Source organism: Meleagris gallopavo, chromosome 6, assembly GCF_905368555.1.
Source record: "Meleagris gallopavo chromosome 6, MGAL_WU_HG_1.1, whole genome shotgun sequence".
Taxonomy (NCBI): domain Eukaryota; kingdom Metazoa; phylum Chordata; class Aves; order Galliformes; family Phasianidae; genus Meleagris; species Meleagris gallopavo.
In genome coordinates, this window is record NC_139409.1 from 44,092,403 (window position 1) to 44,105,880 (window position 13,478).

Below are 13,478 nucleotides of genomic sequence, written 5' to 3' on the forward strand. Positions count from 1 at the left end.
ATGTATGTACACACAGTGAGAAAGAAAGAGATGTCATGTTAATACACATAATACATTTTTATCGGATTTAAGTATGAGAATATAAGTGGAGACAGTTTGCATGGCATACTCTTTTCTGCTTTCACTGTATATGCAAAATGTAAGGATTTTTTTGTTTTTTATTCCCCAGCTTCAGAATAATATGAAGGAGATATGAAGCAAATTATTGAAAACTGCTCTGGCAAGAATTTTTTCAACAACGTATTTTAAGCTAAGGACTTCCAGTTTCTTGCATTCAAAGTCGTTTACATAAACATACTGAACTACATTCAGTTGCCCAGACACAGGCATCTGGTAGCAAATGAGACATCTACATGGGGCTGCCAGATATTCTGCAGGACTGCTACAAGACCTATGCCCTATAAAGTAGAAGCGAGCATTAGAACTTACGTAGAAACTCAACACTTCTCACCAATTACCTGCTTAAATGCAAGGTATTACTTTTAATGTTGAAGAGCACAGTGTAGGGGAAATGAGAACCAGTGGTTAGGAACAGCTCACTCTGCATGCACTTTTACTCTGGTCCCTTGCACAAACATCTTTCACTTTATTCTGAAGATTTAGAAATGTCTCTGTTTTACAGTTAAGCCAAATCTGTACTTTTCATAAAATAGTTTATTTTCCTGTGCAACTTCAAACAACCAGCTTTCCAATGTCCTGAGTATACCGAACTAATTGAAGTTACAGTAGCTACAGTAGACTAATTTCTACCTTTTCTCCTATGCTTTGGCAACAGAACACAGTAATGAAGGCCTCTGTATTGCATGCTGCAATATTAAGGATGTGGAAAATATCCATGCTTTACAACACCTGCATATTTGAACAGTCTGATAGGCAGGGTAGGAACCTTAGCTCCTCAGATTCCCTCTTTACCACCACCCACCTTGCTATGTCTTGCTCCTAATTCAGGGCTTTAACATACACAAAAATATGTCAATTTAGCAGCCGATGCCAACTTATCCCAAAAGCAAAGTGCAACCACAAGGGAAGCATGATCATACCTTATGGCAGCTAACCAGGACCTCTTTGGTGGGCACATTAAGCTCAGTCTGAGGTTCTGGTGAAGCTGTCTCAATGAGAGAGCCCTCAAAAACAGGCCAATTTCTGTTCTCAGCTGACCTCAGTCATGAGCTGTATTTAATGCCACGGGATTATAATTGCTGGGCAATAGACAAGGGAGAAGCAACACATACAGTGACTTTAAGTTAGTCCTACCTGCATGCCTAGGCACAGAATTTAATATTTTGATTACCCAGCAAAAACAGAATGGGGTCTAAGCAAATTCAAATTGCTATTCAAATTGGCTTTTTAATGAGCAATTTAGAAAGCGGCATAACTTCAATTAGAATGAAATTAAAATTTTTCCGCTGAAAATCCCAAATATATTCTCCATACGCAGTTTCAAAACAAGTTACGTTTTTAATCTTTTTTCCCTGCCTTTGATTTTGTGAAATTTTGAATGCAGACAACAATTACACTTTCTTTTTTTCGCAAGTCTCAATGTCAGCTATTTATACAAACAAATAAATTCGTTCTGGAAAAAGAATGTGGCTATTAATGGCTATTATTCCTATCAACATGACAACTGAATTTTCTGCTTCCAGTTAAACAAAAGTTGTAAAAAGGAGTTGTAAAATGATTCAGTTTGTAATCTAAATACGGAGGCACAGTCCTCACAGTCTATCACAGTGCTGTAAGTAAAGAACTCATTAGCAAAAAGAGCCATTGCACTGTATCTCAAAATAACCTGTCTTCTCTATAAGCTGCAATTATCCGTTGGAGGGTAGCATGCACACACAGCAGTAATGGTAAAAGCTACACTGAAGACAGAGAAATTAAACGCTCAAACACAAATTAAAGAAATAACAAATTAGACAGAAAGTATTTCCACATAAGAATTACAAACTAGATAGGAGTAAACAATACGATATTCCTTAAAGATTAATGATGAGCGTAGCCGTTTGAATAGCTTACTGGAAAAGCAGAATCGCCACTGAAGGTTTTTAGGAGCAAGTTAAACACACAGAGAAAACACTCTGAATTTACTTGATTAATCCAGGCACTCATAAACTTCATTGAGAGTATTTCCATAATAAATTTCCCTCCCTTGTTTTTACTGAAACCTCTACTAAAACCCACACAAGTGTAATGAAAACAGACATGGGAATGGGCCCAGCAACACAGAAATAACGTCACCTATCCATTCTGTCTAACAGATTTTGGCTTAAGAATAAACAGGAGCATTGCTAATTCTCCCAGGGTCTATCAGAAAAACTTCTCCCTACCACAGTAATAAATGCAGTCTCAGATTGCAGGGTGTTTTTTTTTTTTTGAAAGATCAGAGATTGAGACTGGACATCAGAAAGTCATTATTCTTAAAGATAATAAGCATTTATTTTTGTTTTTTGACCAGCTAGGAGGTCTTACATTCTCATACATTACAAATTAGGTTATTCTGGGTCAATTACACATTCCTATTTGCCTCCACTTCAGTTAAGGGGCTATTAGTGAGGACAAGGTGGTCCTTCTTCTCCTCCACCTTCTGCAATTAAGCAATGACCTACCTTCCCAAGCAGAGTCAGAGAGAAAAATCTCACTCACACACACACATCCAAGTATTCCACTTTTATTCTCCCAGTGTTATTAAGCAATTTGACTGATCAGAGAACTCTGCTCAGGACTGTAAACACTGAAGTATCAAATTATAGGCAACATGTTTTCAGTGTTGTGGAATATGACTGGTCAACATAATACGGACAAATAATATGAAAAGATTGATGGTCTTGCTCTCCAAAGAATTCTTAACAGCTCGGAGAGGCAAAGAAGAAACAAAACCTTTACAATATAAACAAACTTTTGCTGAACGAGACAGGAACCACGGAGATAACGTGTTTGTTCATTAAAACAGACAGTATTTCAGTCTGTAAAATGACATCGAACAATGAACCACATTATCATCTCAAAATAAATATATAATATAAAAATATATCATATAGAAATAAATATATATAACATTTAAATAAAAATAGAACAGAAGTATATATCAAGAGAGTTGTACAAAATCCTGCTGGCGTTTTAAAACTTTGGCTGAGTTTTTGGTTGCCTTCCACTGCTCAGCTGCTCAAATAAAACATATTCAAAGATGTTAGGTGACTCAGCTCGTGTGAAAACACCACGTATGTGTGAGTCTCTGGCTTAAGGAATTGTTAAAAGAGAAGATCTTAACTTTCAAGAACTCAGCATCCCAAAGGTTCATTAGTATTCAAATAAGTCACTATAAGTTTTCTCTTTTTTTGAAGTATTGCTACAGAAGAGTGCGTTTATGTCCGACAAGCATCATTAGAATTCAGAAAGTCAGGTTTGAAACTGTAATTCCTGCTTTTAAAATTATTTGCTTATATTATTATTAGTTGCTTATCCCACAAAACTTCAAATCCTATGTTTCCCTAAGATTATGGAAATGGTTTTCTTATTAAAAATTGAAACATGCAATTATTTTCAGTAACTCCTTGGAAAAGATTAATAATGGATTTTAGCTGAAACGATGGGATTATAATTTGTAAAATAGTTTTAAAAGGTGGGTTTTGCTAATTAACAACTGGAAAAAATAGTAAGTTTTCATGGAGGCTGTAAATTACAATGCTCATAAAGACAGAAAGGTAATGGCGCCTCAGTTGAAAGACTATAAAATTATAAGACTAAGCTAAGACAGTGTTGTAAATAGCATATTCCTGAAACAAAAGTTAGCATACACAGCACATTACCTGTACAGTAGGAACGTCTGTAAATGCCTTAATAAAATCATCTTCGTCCACGGCTCCAGCTCCTCCTTCTTTAGAGGAACCTACAAAAACATAAAAGAAGGTTAAGCAGAATCTAATGCACATGAAAGATTTCGAAGTGAAAGAATTAGCTTTCAACCTGTTTTCAAACAATTAACACAGCTCACAAAAAGCCAGAATATTCATTCAACCGGTGTAAAACTGCAACTCTGATTTCATCTTAAAGTTAAAAAAAAAAAACAAAAACAAATCTTTTCATTCTTTGAGAATTCTAAGCAGATTCCAATGACAAAGTTATGGTTTAGTTTTTATTTGTGGTTGACCAGAAACATGTTCAGTACAACACCCCTCCAGTAGCTGTTTGCAAAGGTTATCAGGATTGCATCCTGATAATGCAAACACTCCCAAGCACAAAATTTCAGATTGCTTAACAGAGCAAGAGTTATGTGTCATTAAAGTTCATCAAGATTCATTTTCACACAAACACGTGTCACAAGGAATCAATCCTCCATGGCTGTGGTTTGTTTTGGTTTTGTTTAATGCTTTCATTTTCTTCTCTTTTTAAAAATCTTGGATAGTACCCTACATGAGTCGTAATACCTTGTGCTCCCCAGAATCCTCCTCAGGAGTCAGAAAGTGTGAGGTGCATTCCCCACATTGTTCTGCCAGCTTACAAAGTGCAGCTGAAATGGAGGCATCAGCTGGAGCAGAGATGTATTTTACTTACTACAGCACAAATAATCATAGAATCGTAGAATGGCCTGGGTTGAAAAGGACCACAATGATCACCTAGTTTCAACCCCCTGCTATGTGCAGGGTCATCAACCACCAGACCAGGCTGCCCAAAGCCACATCCAGAGTGGCCTTGAATGCCTCCAGGGATGGGGCGTCCACAACCTCCTTGGGCAAATAACCATCATTAAATGAAGTTAAGCCTGAGAGGTCATCAAAAACACAAAACAAGGACTTTGTGACAACACAAACACTTGGTGACTACAGTCTTCACAGATGTTTTATGGTTTACAGACCTGGATCTTCTATTTATAGTGCAGGGCTAAGCACTGCTATGACTGTACACTTGTGTACTTCAAAGTGTGAGCATCCACTTCAAGCATGGCTCAGATTGCAGACTTAATAGATCTGAACACCCCTACGCAGATTAAGTTCTCTCCCACTCCTTTGAAATTGCAGTTCAAGAACACTTTTGAAGGATATCTACCAGAATTTGGACACGTTAGCATTTCTGTGTCATACAGAAAGCAACAAGACTGAGCTCAACAGTACTGGATAAGGGAACATAATTTATCTAATGGATAACAATTTCTGATGTTAGAAAAAAGAGGGACAGACTACTACTGCAAACCCATCTGACATAGTTGAGGGACACAGCTTCAATTAGTTAAACAGTCCATTTTTCTCTTAATTTATTGATCCTGGAAGTGCTTTTACAGCTTTGCCTTTGTCTACACTGCAGAAGGAAGAAAATATTGTTCATTTTCTTTCCTGATTGCTTGCTAAGTATTCTGATCAACTCACTCAGTCATTACTTCTATAGAGATTAAGAAAAAAAAATTCAGAGAATGTGATCCACAGTGATTAACCCTGCTGGCAGAATTTAACGGGCACACAATTCAAGATACCCCCCCAAAGAACCTCTCATGCATTTATAAAGCTTGCCTTTCCTCCACAAAAGCAATGCCAGAGCTTTACAAAACTCTCATTTGAGAGATAGTCCCCTCAGACCTATAGCTGGCGGATCTGGCAGAGTATGCCGTAGTCTGATAAGCTGTATGCCTGTTGTTACTTAACTTCTTAGACCCAGCTATGACTGCACATTTTTTAGAAGCATACTTTTAACTATTAATGTCTTCCACCGAACAACGCATGCTATTAACTGACAGCCACATAACACATCATCTTTTTATCAAAGACAATTTCAACCGCTGCATTCCTGGCATTAAGGACACTATAAGTAATTCTACAGGTCTGTAAGCCCACTGCATTTAATATCTGCAAGTGCACAGCAGGTAACTAAAATCCAGAGCCTCATCAAACAGCTCTGTCTTTAAGGAGAGCAATCAACATCACTTCTGGATCTAGACCCCTAGGCCGAAAAACAGAACAGGAATGAATCTGAAGGAGATGAACCATGCACACAAGACATTTATACACAAATTTCATCCTCTTGTTAGCGATCAATTATAACTTTCACCAGTTCTTATTATTCAAGCAGCCTGGTTAGAAAGGCTCACAAAGCCACCAGCAGGCCTTGGTTCCACATCAGGAAGCTGGTGAGAACGTACTGAAAGTAACAGTCTTGATATGGAAGAAAATTACAGCATATTAAGCATCTCCAACTTTGGTGCTTTCATCTTAGCTTGGATGTGTGTGGGGATGGAGGCAAAGGAAATGAGCCCCTTCCTTCTTGCACTTTACTACAACAGATGACATCTTCTTAAGTTAAACTCAAGAATTCTTACTGTTTAAAGAGGCCCTGTGACTTGTTTTTTTCTTTCTGTAAGAAAGTTTCTTCCCAGTCACAAGGTTTTGAGCTGCTCAGTAATGTGAAAAGCTCAATAACCAGAATAAGTCCCGAATGCAAATAAAGAAAATAAGTTTGTTGGGTTTTGGTTGTTGGTTTTTTGTGTTTGTTTGTTTTGTAGAAGCAGTTTTAACAACCAGGCATTAAAGTCCTTGCTTTTATACTATAACACTTGGAATCTTATGATGGCACTGCAATGACTTGGGATCACTATACTGCTTTACCATTTTCATGCTCTCTCCACAAGTACCTACAAAGCTCTACAGGATGGGACAGAAACAGCATAACAAAGAACATATTAAGGAAGAAGAAATACAGCATTAGAATGGTAGTGGACCGATATTTTTCTTCTGAAACAAGGAACAGCCTAATCAAAGCATGATTAACTAGTTAATAAAACATAAATACACTATCTCAAAACTTAAAAAAACAAGTGTTCTACTAGTTTTTTATAGTATCACATCTTCACTAGACCAATTCAAGTTTTTTTTATTTCCCTGTTTTTTTAATTAGGATTTCAAACATATACTATCCAATTAAGAAACTCAAAGACATAGCATCACAGGCGCTGTGATGACATGTGGGCATGATGGTGAGGTGAGGCTTGAGCATCTCTAAGGGAACCCCCCAACTGTTCCCTTGGATTTTGTTTGCTGACTAACAGGGCAAAGACTGGCTCATCTCAGAAATGCCTCTTCGGGAGAACTTCAGTCCAAAAGAGACAAGAAAAATTAAAACTGAATCAAAAACCTGAATCAGAAACGTCTTCTGTTTCTGAGCAAGAGATGGTAGTTGAGGTCTCAGCCTCTCCTTCTCCTCATCCTCCAGGACAGGATGAACAAGGAACAATATGGGATGCTGCTGCAGCATGGGTAAAGGAAAAAAAGGATTCACTAATTTTTCAGATGAAGAACAAACCACATGTTTCCCTCACATTTCTTCTGAGGAGAGCAAAGCCAGCATCTCCTCAGCCCTCAGCTTTCCACAGAAACTCTGCAACTGGTTGAAAGTGATCAATTTAAGATGAGTTGGTGGGGTCATGGTGGAAACTGTTGCTATCAATGAAGAAATATTTAAGCTCCAAGTACTGAGAAGGAAAGGACCTGTGAGAGTTTTGCAGACTAAAAACATGAAAAGCTTTGTTCGCCAACTAAATCTGCATGGATTGACAAGAACACACCAGGCCTGCAAAAAGATCTCCCTCTGTTCCTGAGGTTCCAACTTCTCCCAGAGGAAGAAGCATTTGCTGCTCACAGAGAGGTACGTCAGTTTCTCCACACAACTAACTCTTCTCCTTTGCATTTTTCACTCACTCTTCTACTCTCACCCATGCTTCATGACAGATGATCCACAACTGCCTGAACACTGCCAGCAAGGAGCTGCCCTGAGGAGAGGAGAGGTGGCTGCCCCTGCCCTGCAGGACCTGAACAAGAGCCACCTGAAGAGCAGACGAGGTGCCCAGCTGCAGGGAGCAGCTGCTGGGCAAGGTAGGACCTGCTGGCAGCACCAAAGGAAGAAGGCACTGGTAAGCTTTAAAAAGCACACTGCTACACAAACTCGTTCTATCCCTTTGAATTCTCTAACAACACACAGGAACAGGATCTTACCCTTGGAGTAATATGATTCAGGGTTTTTTTTCCTCTGAAATAAACGAAACTGAAACATCAAAAAATCCCCAAGGCCATAACTATATTTCAATAACTTCACCACAAACTGAATCTAAAGAAGCTCAAAGACTCCTAATTAAAAATATATATATATTAAAAAATCCATCTGTTACCTTATTGATTTTGTAAAATTCTACTGAGTTGTTAATTAGGAACTGACAGCCGCCTCAGCTCGGCACAGCTAAGTGCACAGGACAAGCTCACAAATTACTGAGCTTTTCAAACAATACGTTATCTGGAACTCAAATTGGTTCCTCCCACTGACCCTATCACTGTATCACAAGCACAACCAAACAGAACATCAGAACAGGAGAGGCTGGGCTAGGAATACACTGGCTGAGAGGAATGCTTACAGTGAGAGAAGTTCCCTGGTCTGCCTCACTGTGGGGCCATACAAACACTGTGCTAAAATGGAAGTAGAAAAAGAAGTTTAACAGCTTTGATACAAAGTAACACAAGATACAAAATAAATGACAGAAATTAGAAGATACTTCCTTTAGATTACAGCAACCAGTTTTTGCTATCACCAATTCATAGAATCCCTTTAAATGATGTAAAGTTTGACCACCTGTGAGGAGGACAGTACTTGCAGTGTGCCAAGACAATCCTCAGTAAGTTTCCACAGTCCCTGCGTGTTCTGCTGTTTGTTAGTCTCTCAAACGGTGAGATTTCCTGAATCTTCTGTAGCTCCTGAGCAGTGTTTTACAAATGTACTTATTTCTCCTTCGGTCAGCCTTTATTACTGCTCACGTTTAAAATGGTACCTTTTGCAGGAAGAAGTTATCTGTGTTCGATGATCCAAATTGTGAACTCTCAGCTGGCAAAGGTGATTTTTAAGAAAATGATTCTGGTGAAGCCCTTAATATAGGCTACATTTCAGTGGTTCAGTAAGGAATCACTCCACCTTTCCAGATGCCATGCAATTACTGCTACAATTAATACAACAGTGCAGAATAACATCTTTTCTTATGCGGTTTTCAAACCCCTGCTTCTCAAAAACATGAAACAAATGTCTGGAAGTTGACTAAAACTCTGAAAAATCCCTTCATGTTTTAAATTACTAGGTGATGTAAAGCATCTCTATAGACTGCACAATCTATTTCAATTTCTGTTTTCAATAGAATGCACACACCCTGATTTATTAACAGCACACAGGGAACACAGGTGGTCTTACCTCAGTTCAGTAAGCTCTTATTTCCACGTTTGGATTTTAATCAAAAAACTTTCATCAATAGACAAGGAAAGAGCTACTCTCCAGTCTCAAGTACCTGGATAAAGAACAAAGTATTTTTCCATGGGCTGATTAAGAGTCACTTCGTATTATAGGTATTTTCAAGTTGCCAGCTAAAAAACTATTAGAGCAACAGAGATACAGCACTTGCTCTAACAAAAAGCACTTCAATCAAAGTTAGATGAGGTGCAGTTTTGCAAACAAGGCTGATTTACTTGGAAATAGTTGCACCAGTAAACAGCTACCAGCAATATTTAGAGTAACTGTTAAAAGATTTTGTTACTGTAATAAGATGTCCCAAGTTTCACTCACAAAACAAACCATTCATAGCACAAATGTTCCGGTTTAACTGTTCACATCACTTGGAGGCTCTGTACACAAATTAAGAAACAGGTCACACTGCTCACTACCTCAGCTCTGCCACTAAAACTCAGAATGTCCAAAAATAAACTTGCAGTGATCTTACTGTGGATGATGAATCAATCAGCTAAATTCCAGCTGCCTCATGTATGTTTTCTGAGATAAAAACCAACTGCACCTGGAGAGAAACAAATAACTCCCCATCCTTAAAAACCCTGATACTATGGAACTTGTCTGTACTTTCAGAGCTTTTAGGAGCACACACCCTGCCTACCTGACAGACCTCATGCATAAAACACAGGGCTCCATGAAATGGGCTCTGATAATTAATGCTGGAAAAATATTGGGAGATTACCATACTGGGATGCTTAGCACGTCTTTTTGATGGCAGTTATTTCTGCACAGAGGGGAAAAAGGAGGAGGAAGAGAAACAGCAGAAGAAACATGTATAAGCTCCTCAAGCCAGTTAAATTACACTAAAATAGCCTGAAGTGCCTTTGACAGACATCAGACAGACAACCAGGATCAGTAAAACTCTTGAGCTGTCCCAACACAACCAGATTTTTTGGTAAACAATTTCAGAAACAAAATACACTTTTTAATCATCAGATACAATGCTAACACCAAATAAACCACTTTCGACGGAAACTTGACTTAGGATACCTTCCCACTGTTTTAAATCAGCTTAGAAGACAGCACAGTGACTTTGCAGAATAAAAAAGCCTCAGTGAGAAAGCCTGGTTGAAGGAAACTGACAGATGAATTCTGGCCAATTCAGCCCCAGTGACTGCCAACAGAGACAACCTGTCCACCTCAACTCCTCCGATGCCAAAAGTCCTTGATCCTGAGGCAGCCAGAAACAGTCATTCAAGCTGTAACAGCTGCATAAACTGAACAAAATAGCAAAATGCTTTCAAACATATTCAAATAAATGTTATTTCTTACTTTCTGCTGCTGCTTTTTTTTCCTCCATTAGAAACTTGACAGTCAAGGTAAGAGACTCCACCTATGGTGTGCTTGTTTCATCAAAACATTGCTCCCACATGCCAAAGCCACTGAGCATGAACAGAAGTTTCCATGCAGTAATGGAGTGCATTCTCTCTCTCTCAGGACTGCAATGCTAAGCAGAACTTTCCATGCAATTACTCACTCCAATAAAGAATAGGGGCAGGAGGGATGAGAAGAAATGGGGAGTGAGCTATGCTTACAGCAAAGAAGGTGACAGGAAGTGCATAACCACTAGAAGCTCCCATCTCAGTCGCTGAGGTGTGACACATTTTCCAAGAGCAAGCACAGAGTGAAGGGCACACACGTTCCTTGTCCCAGGACTCACGTACCAGGAGGAAGCAGGAGCTAATTTTCACTTCAACTGAAGTTTCAATTGAAGAAACTGAAGATTTAGCATTCTTGGTCTAAATTTTGGAGCTGTGCTTGAGTGTGAAGATTCCTTTGGAATCGTGTATTGAGTGTATGAGCTAAAAAAACATTATATTCTCTGAGATACTTACCAGTATTTGAAGTCCCAATACTGAATGCACACTTTCAACAGCTCTACTCTCAATACCCAATTTTCAATGCAGCACAGTTTCACAATCATAAAAGATTAATATTACTAGCTATTTTCACAGGTATGCTATGCAGATCAACTAACAAGCATCTGTGAAGCATGCAGACACGCTGACAACACAAGAAAGTAATCATGTAGTCAGCTCAAAGTTTGGACGGCATAAATTAGATAAGGCTGCATGGAGGGGAAAAGCAGCTCTTTGAGCAACAGGAATACAGATCTCTGACTTCCTCTGGGCTCATCTCATAGTTGATTAATGTCTGTTTCTGCTGAATTATCAGCTCACACAGTCATCTTTCAAAGCAGGCACAATGCTCATGCTCACACTGTCATCTTTCAATCGCTCATGTATTTCTTTTCTCTAACTAACAGCTGATTCTCACAAATACTTAAAAGATCATTTGTGACCCTGCCTTGCTTGCCAAACTTCAACAGGTGGGCTTAAAATGTTATGCAAATTGGACTTATTTTCAGCTTTAGTCTAGTTTTCTAATAACCTAGAATTTACATTTTACTTTAATTTGTTCCTAGTCTTACACCTCAATAGTGTAAAATCTGCCAATTATTTTACATTATAGGCATTATTACTGAGAACAAGCAGGAGCACAAACAACTCATTTGTATCACCTAGAACTTGTTTTACAAAACAGGCTGGGTTGTGGTATTGTAATTGTTTGGGGGTTTTGCTGCTATGTCATGTTTTCAAAAGAAAGGAATTTTCATCACTGTTACTGCTTCTCTTCAGCTGCACTTTCTTTACTGACACAATTTAAACTGATACTCTATTAAGAACAAGTAGAACTAACATTGTTTGTCGCTGCAAACTCTGAAGTAAGTGGATATGAGAATGAATTTCTATCTTTTCATTCCAGAATTTCACTAGTGCAAGACAGAAGGTCAACTCGTTTGATTTTAACATATGGCTACTTTATATTTTTAAGAACATCTTATTTATTCTGTGCAAGCAATACTTGTGACTTTGCTAAAATTGCACTATTCACATTTCCACATTATAATAATTAGCACTTTATGTTTATATTTAATTTCAAAGTTATTTTCAACCCTAGTTATTTTCATTTATTTCGTTAGAATGGTACTGATTTTATTCCTTTTCCTTTTATTTTTAGTCTATTTTATTTTGTTTCATTACTCCACTTTTCTACTCTATTTTAAAGTACATACAATTGTCCTAAGAAATGAAACTTAAGTCACTTTATTCTCCTTCCAGCCCTACAAAGTGGAATCATACTTTCTACTTTGTAAAGCAGCTTCTCTTCAACAGCAGCAACGTAGGGTTACTTTGCATGTCTGTTTTCACTTACTGTGTAACACAGCCACAGTCCCTAAGGACTCAAAGTGACAACACAGTCAGCTGACTTCAGTCAGCCTTCCTCCTATCTCATTCCTCTTTTTCCTTCTAGATTCAGCCACGTGAAAACAAAGAAGCTGCCTTCCCCCTTCTCAGTGCTTTAAAAATCAGTATTCCGTGTTAGCAAAATAAACAAGGGTTGGCTCTTCTTCCCTATTCCCGTGATGGCTAGTAGGATGCTTGGGACTACATCATAGGGTACAGATGTTAAAAGAAGGTCACAAAATGTTATAAGCTCTTACCTATAGACTTCTTAATTATTGCTCACTGTCACTCTCTTCATCTTATTTTATTAGGGAGACTAATAAACGGTAGTTATAAGTGAATACAGAGTGAGACACACACATGCTCTATGAATGTATATATGTGTATTTATGTGCATGTGAAGTAACAGCATATGCAAATCATTTTGGTCTCTGGGGCTGGTTTGCTAATTCACCTGATAAGATAAGCTGCAAACAAAAGAATACTATAGGCAAGAAAAGGAACCCCCATGAATTTATTATGGCTAAGGAGAACAGATCACTGATCGTATGAAACGAAACCTTCTCCTGAAGTCCTACACAGGAGATCAAACAGTAACAAAACTGGAGGAGAAGATGGAAAGCTGGAATTCCTCCTACTTCCCTGAATTCTGGGTTAGGTTGATGCAGTTGAAGATTGCATCACTGCAAACCAGCTATTTCACAGGCAAGGCTGTGTAAGGAAGGAAAGTAACGTACTTCCACTGTGGCGACAAGGAAGCCAACAAATATTCTGTAACAATTTCTGGTTCAGTGTCAATTCCCACCTGTTGATTCTAAAGGGTGGTCAGAAAGACAGGTCTGACTGCAGAAAAAAAAATCCTCCCAACTCTCAGCAACCTGTAAGCCAAGAAGGTAACTGTCACAGAGTGTCAGTGATGCTCTGAATGCCAAGATC

The 13,478-nt window shown here is 38.4% G+C and overlaps 1 protein-coding gene across 8 annotated transcripts in view; it reads right to left on the reverse strand.

Annotated features, from left to right (window-relative positions):
* The window catches only part of CLASP2 (cytoplasmic linker associated protein 2), a 132,734-nt gene that overhangs the window by 61,798 nt on the left and 57,458 nt on the right, over positions 1 to 13,478 (reverse strand). For all 8 annotated transcript variants that reach the window (XM_085226539.1, XM_085226537.1, XM_085226542.1 and 5 more), the window contains exon 9: positions 3,804 to 3,883. In XM_085226539.1, the coding sequence (XP_085082665.1) occupies positions 3,804 to 3,883 (80 nt within the window). The remainder of the gene's footprint in view (positions 1 to 3,803; positions 3,884 to 13,478) is intronic.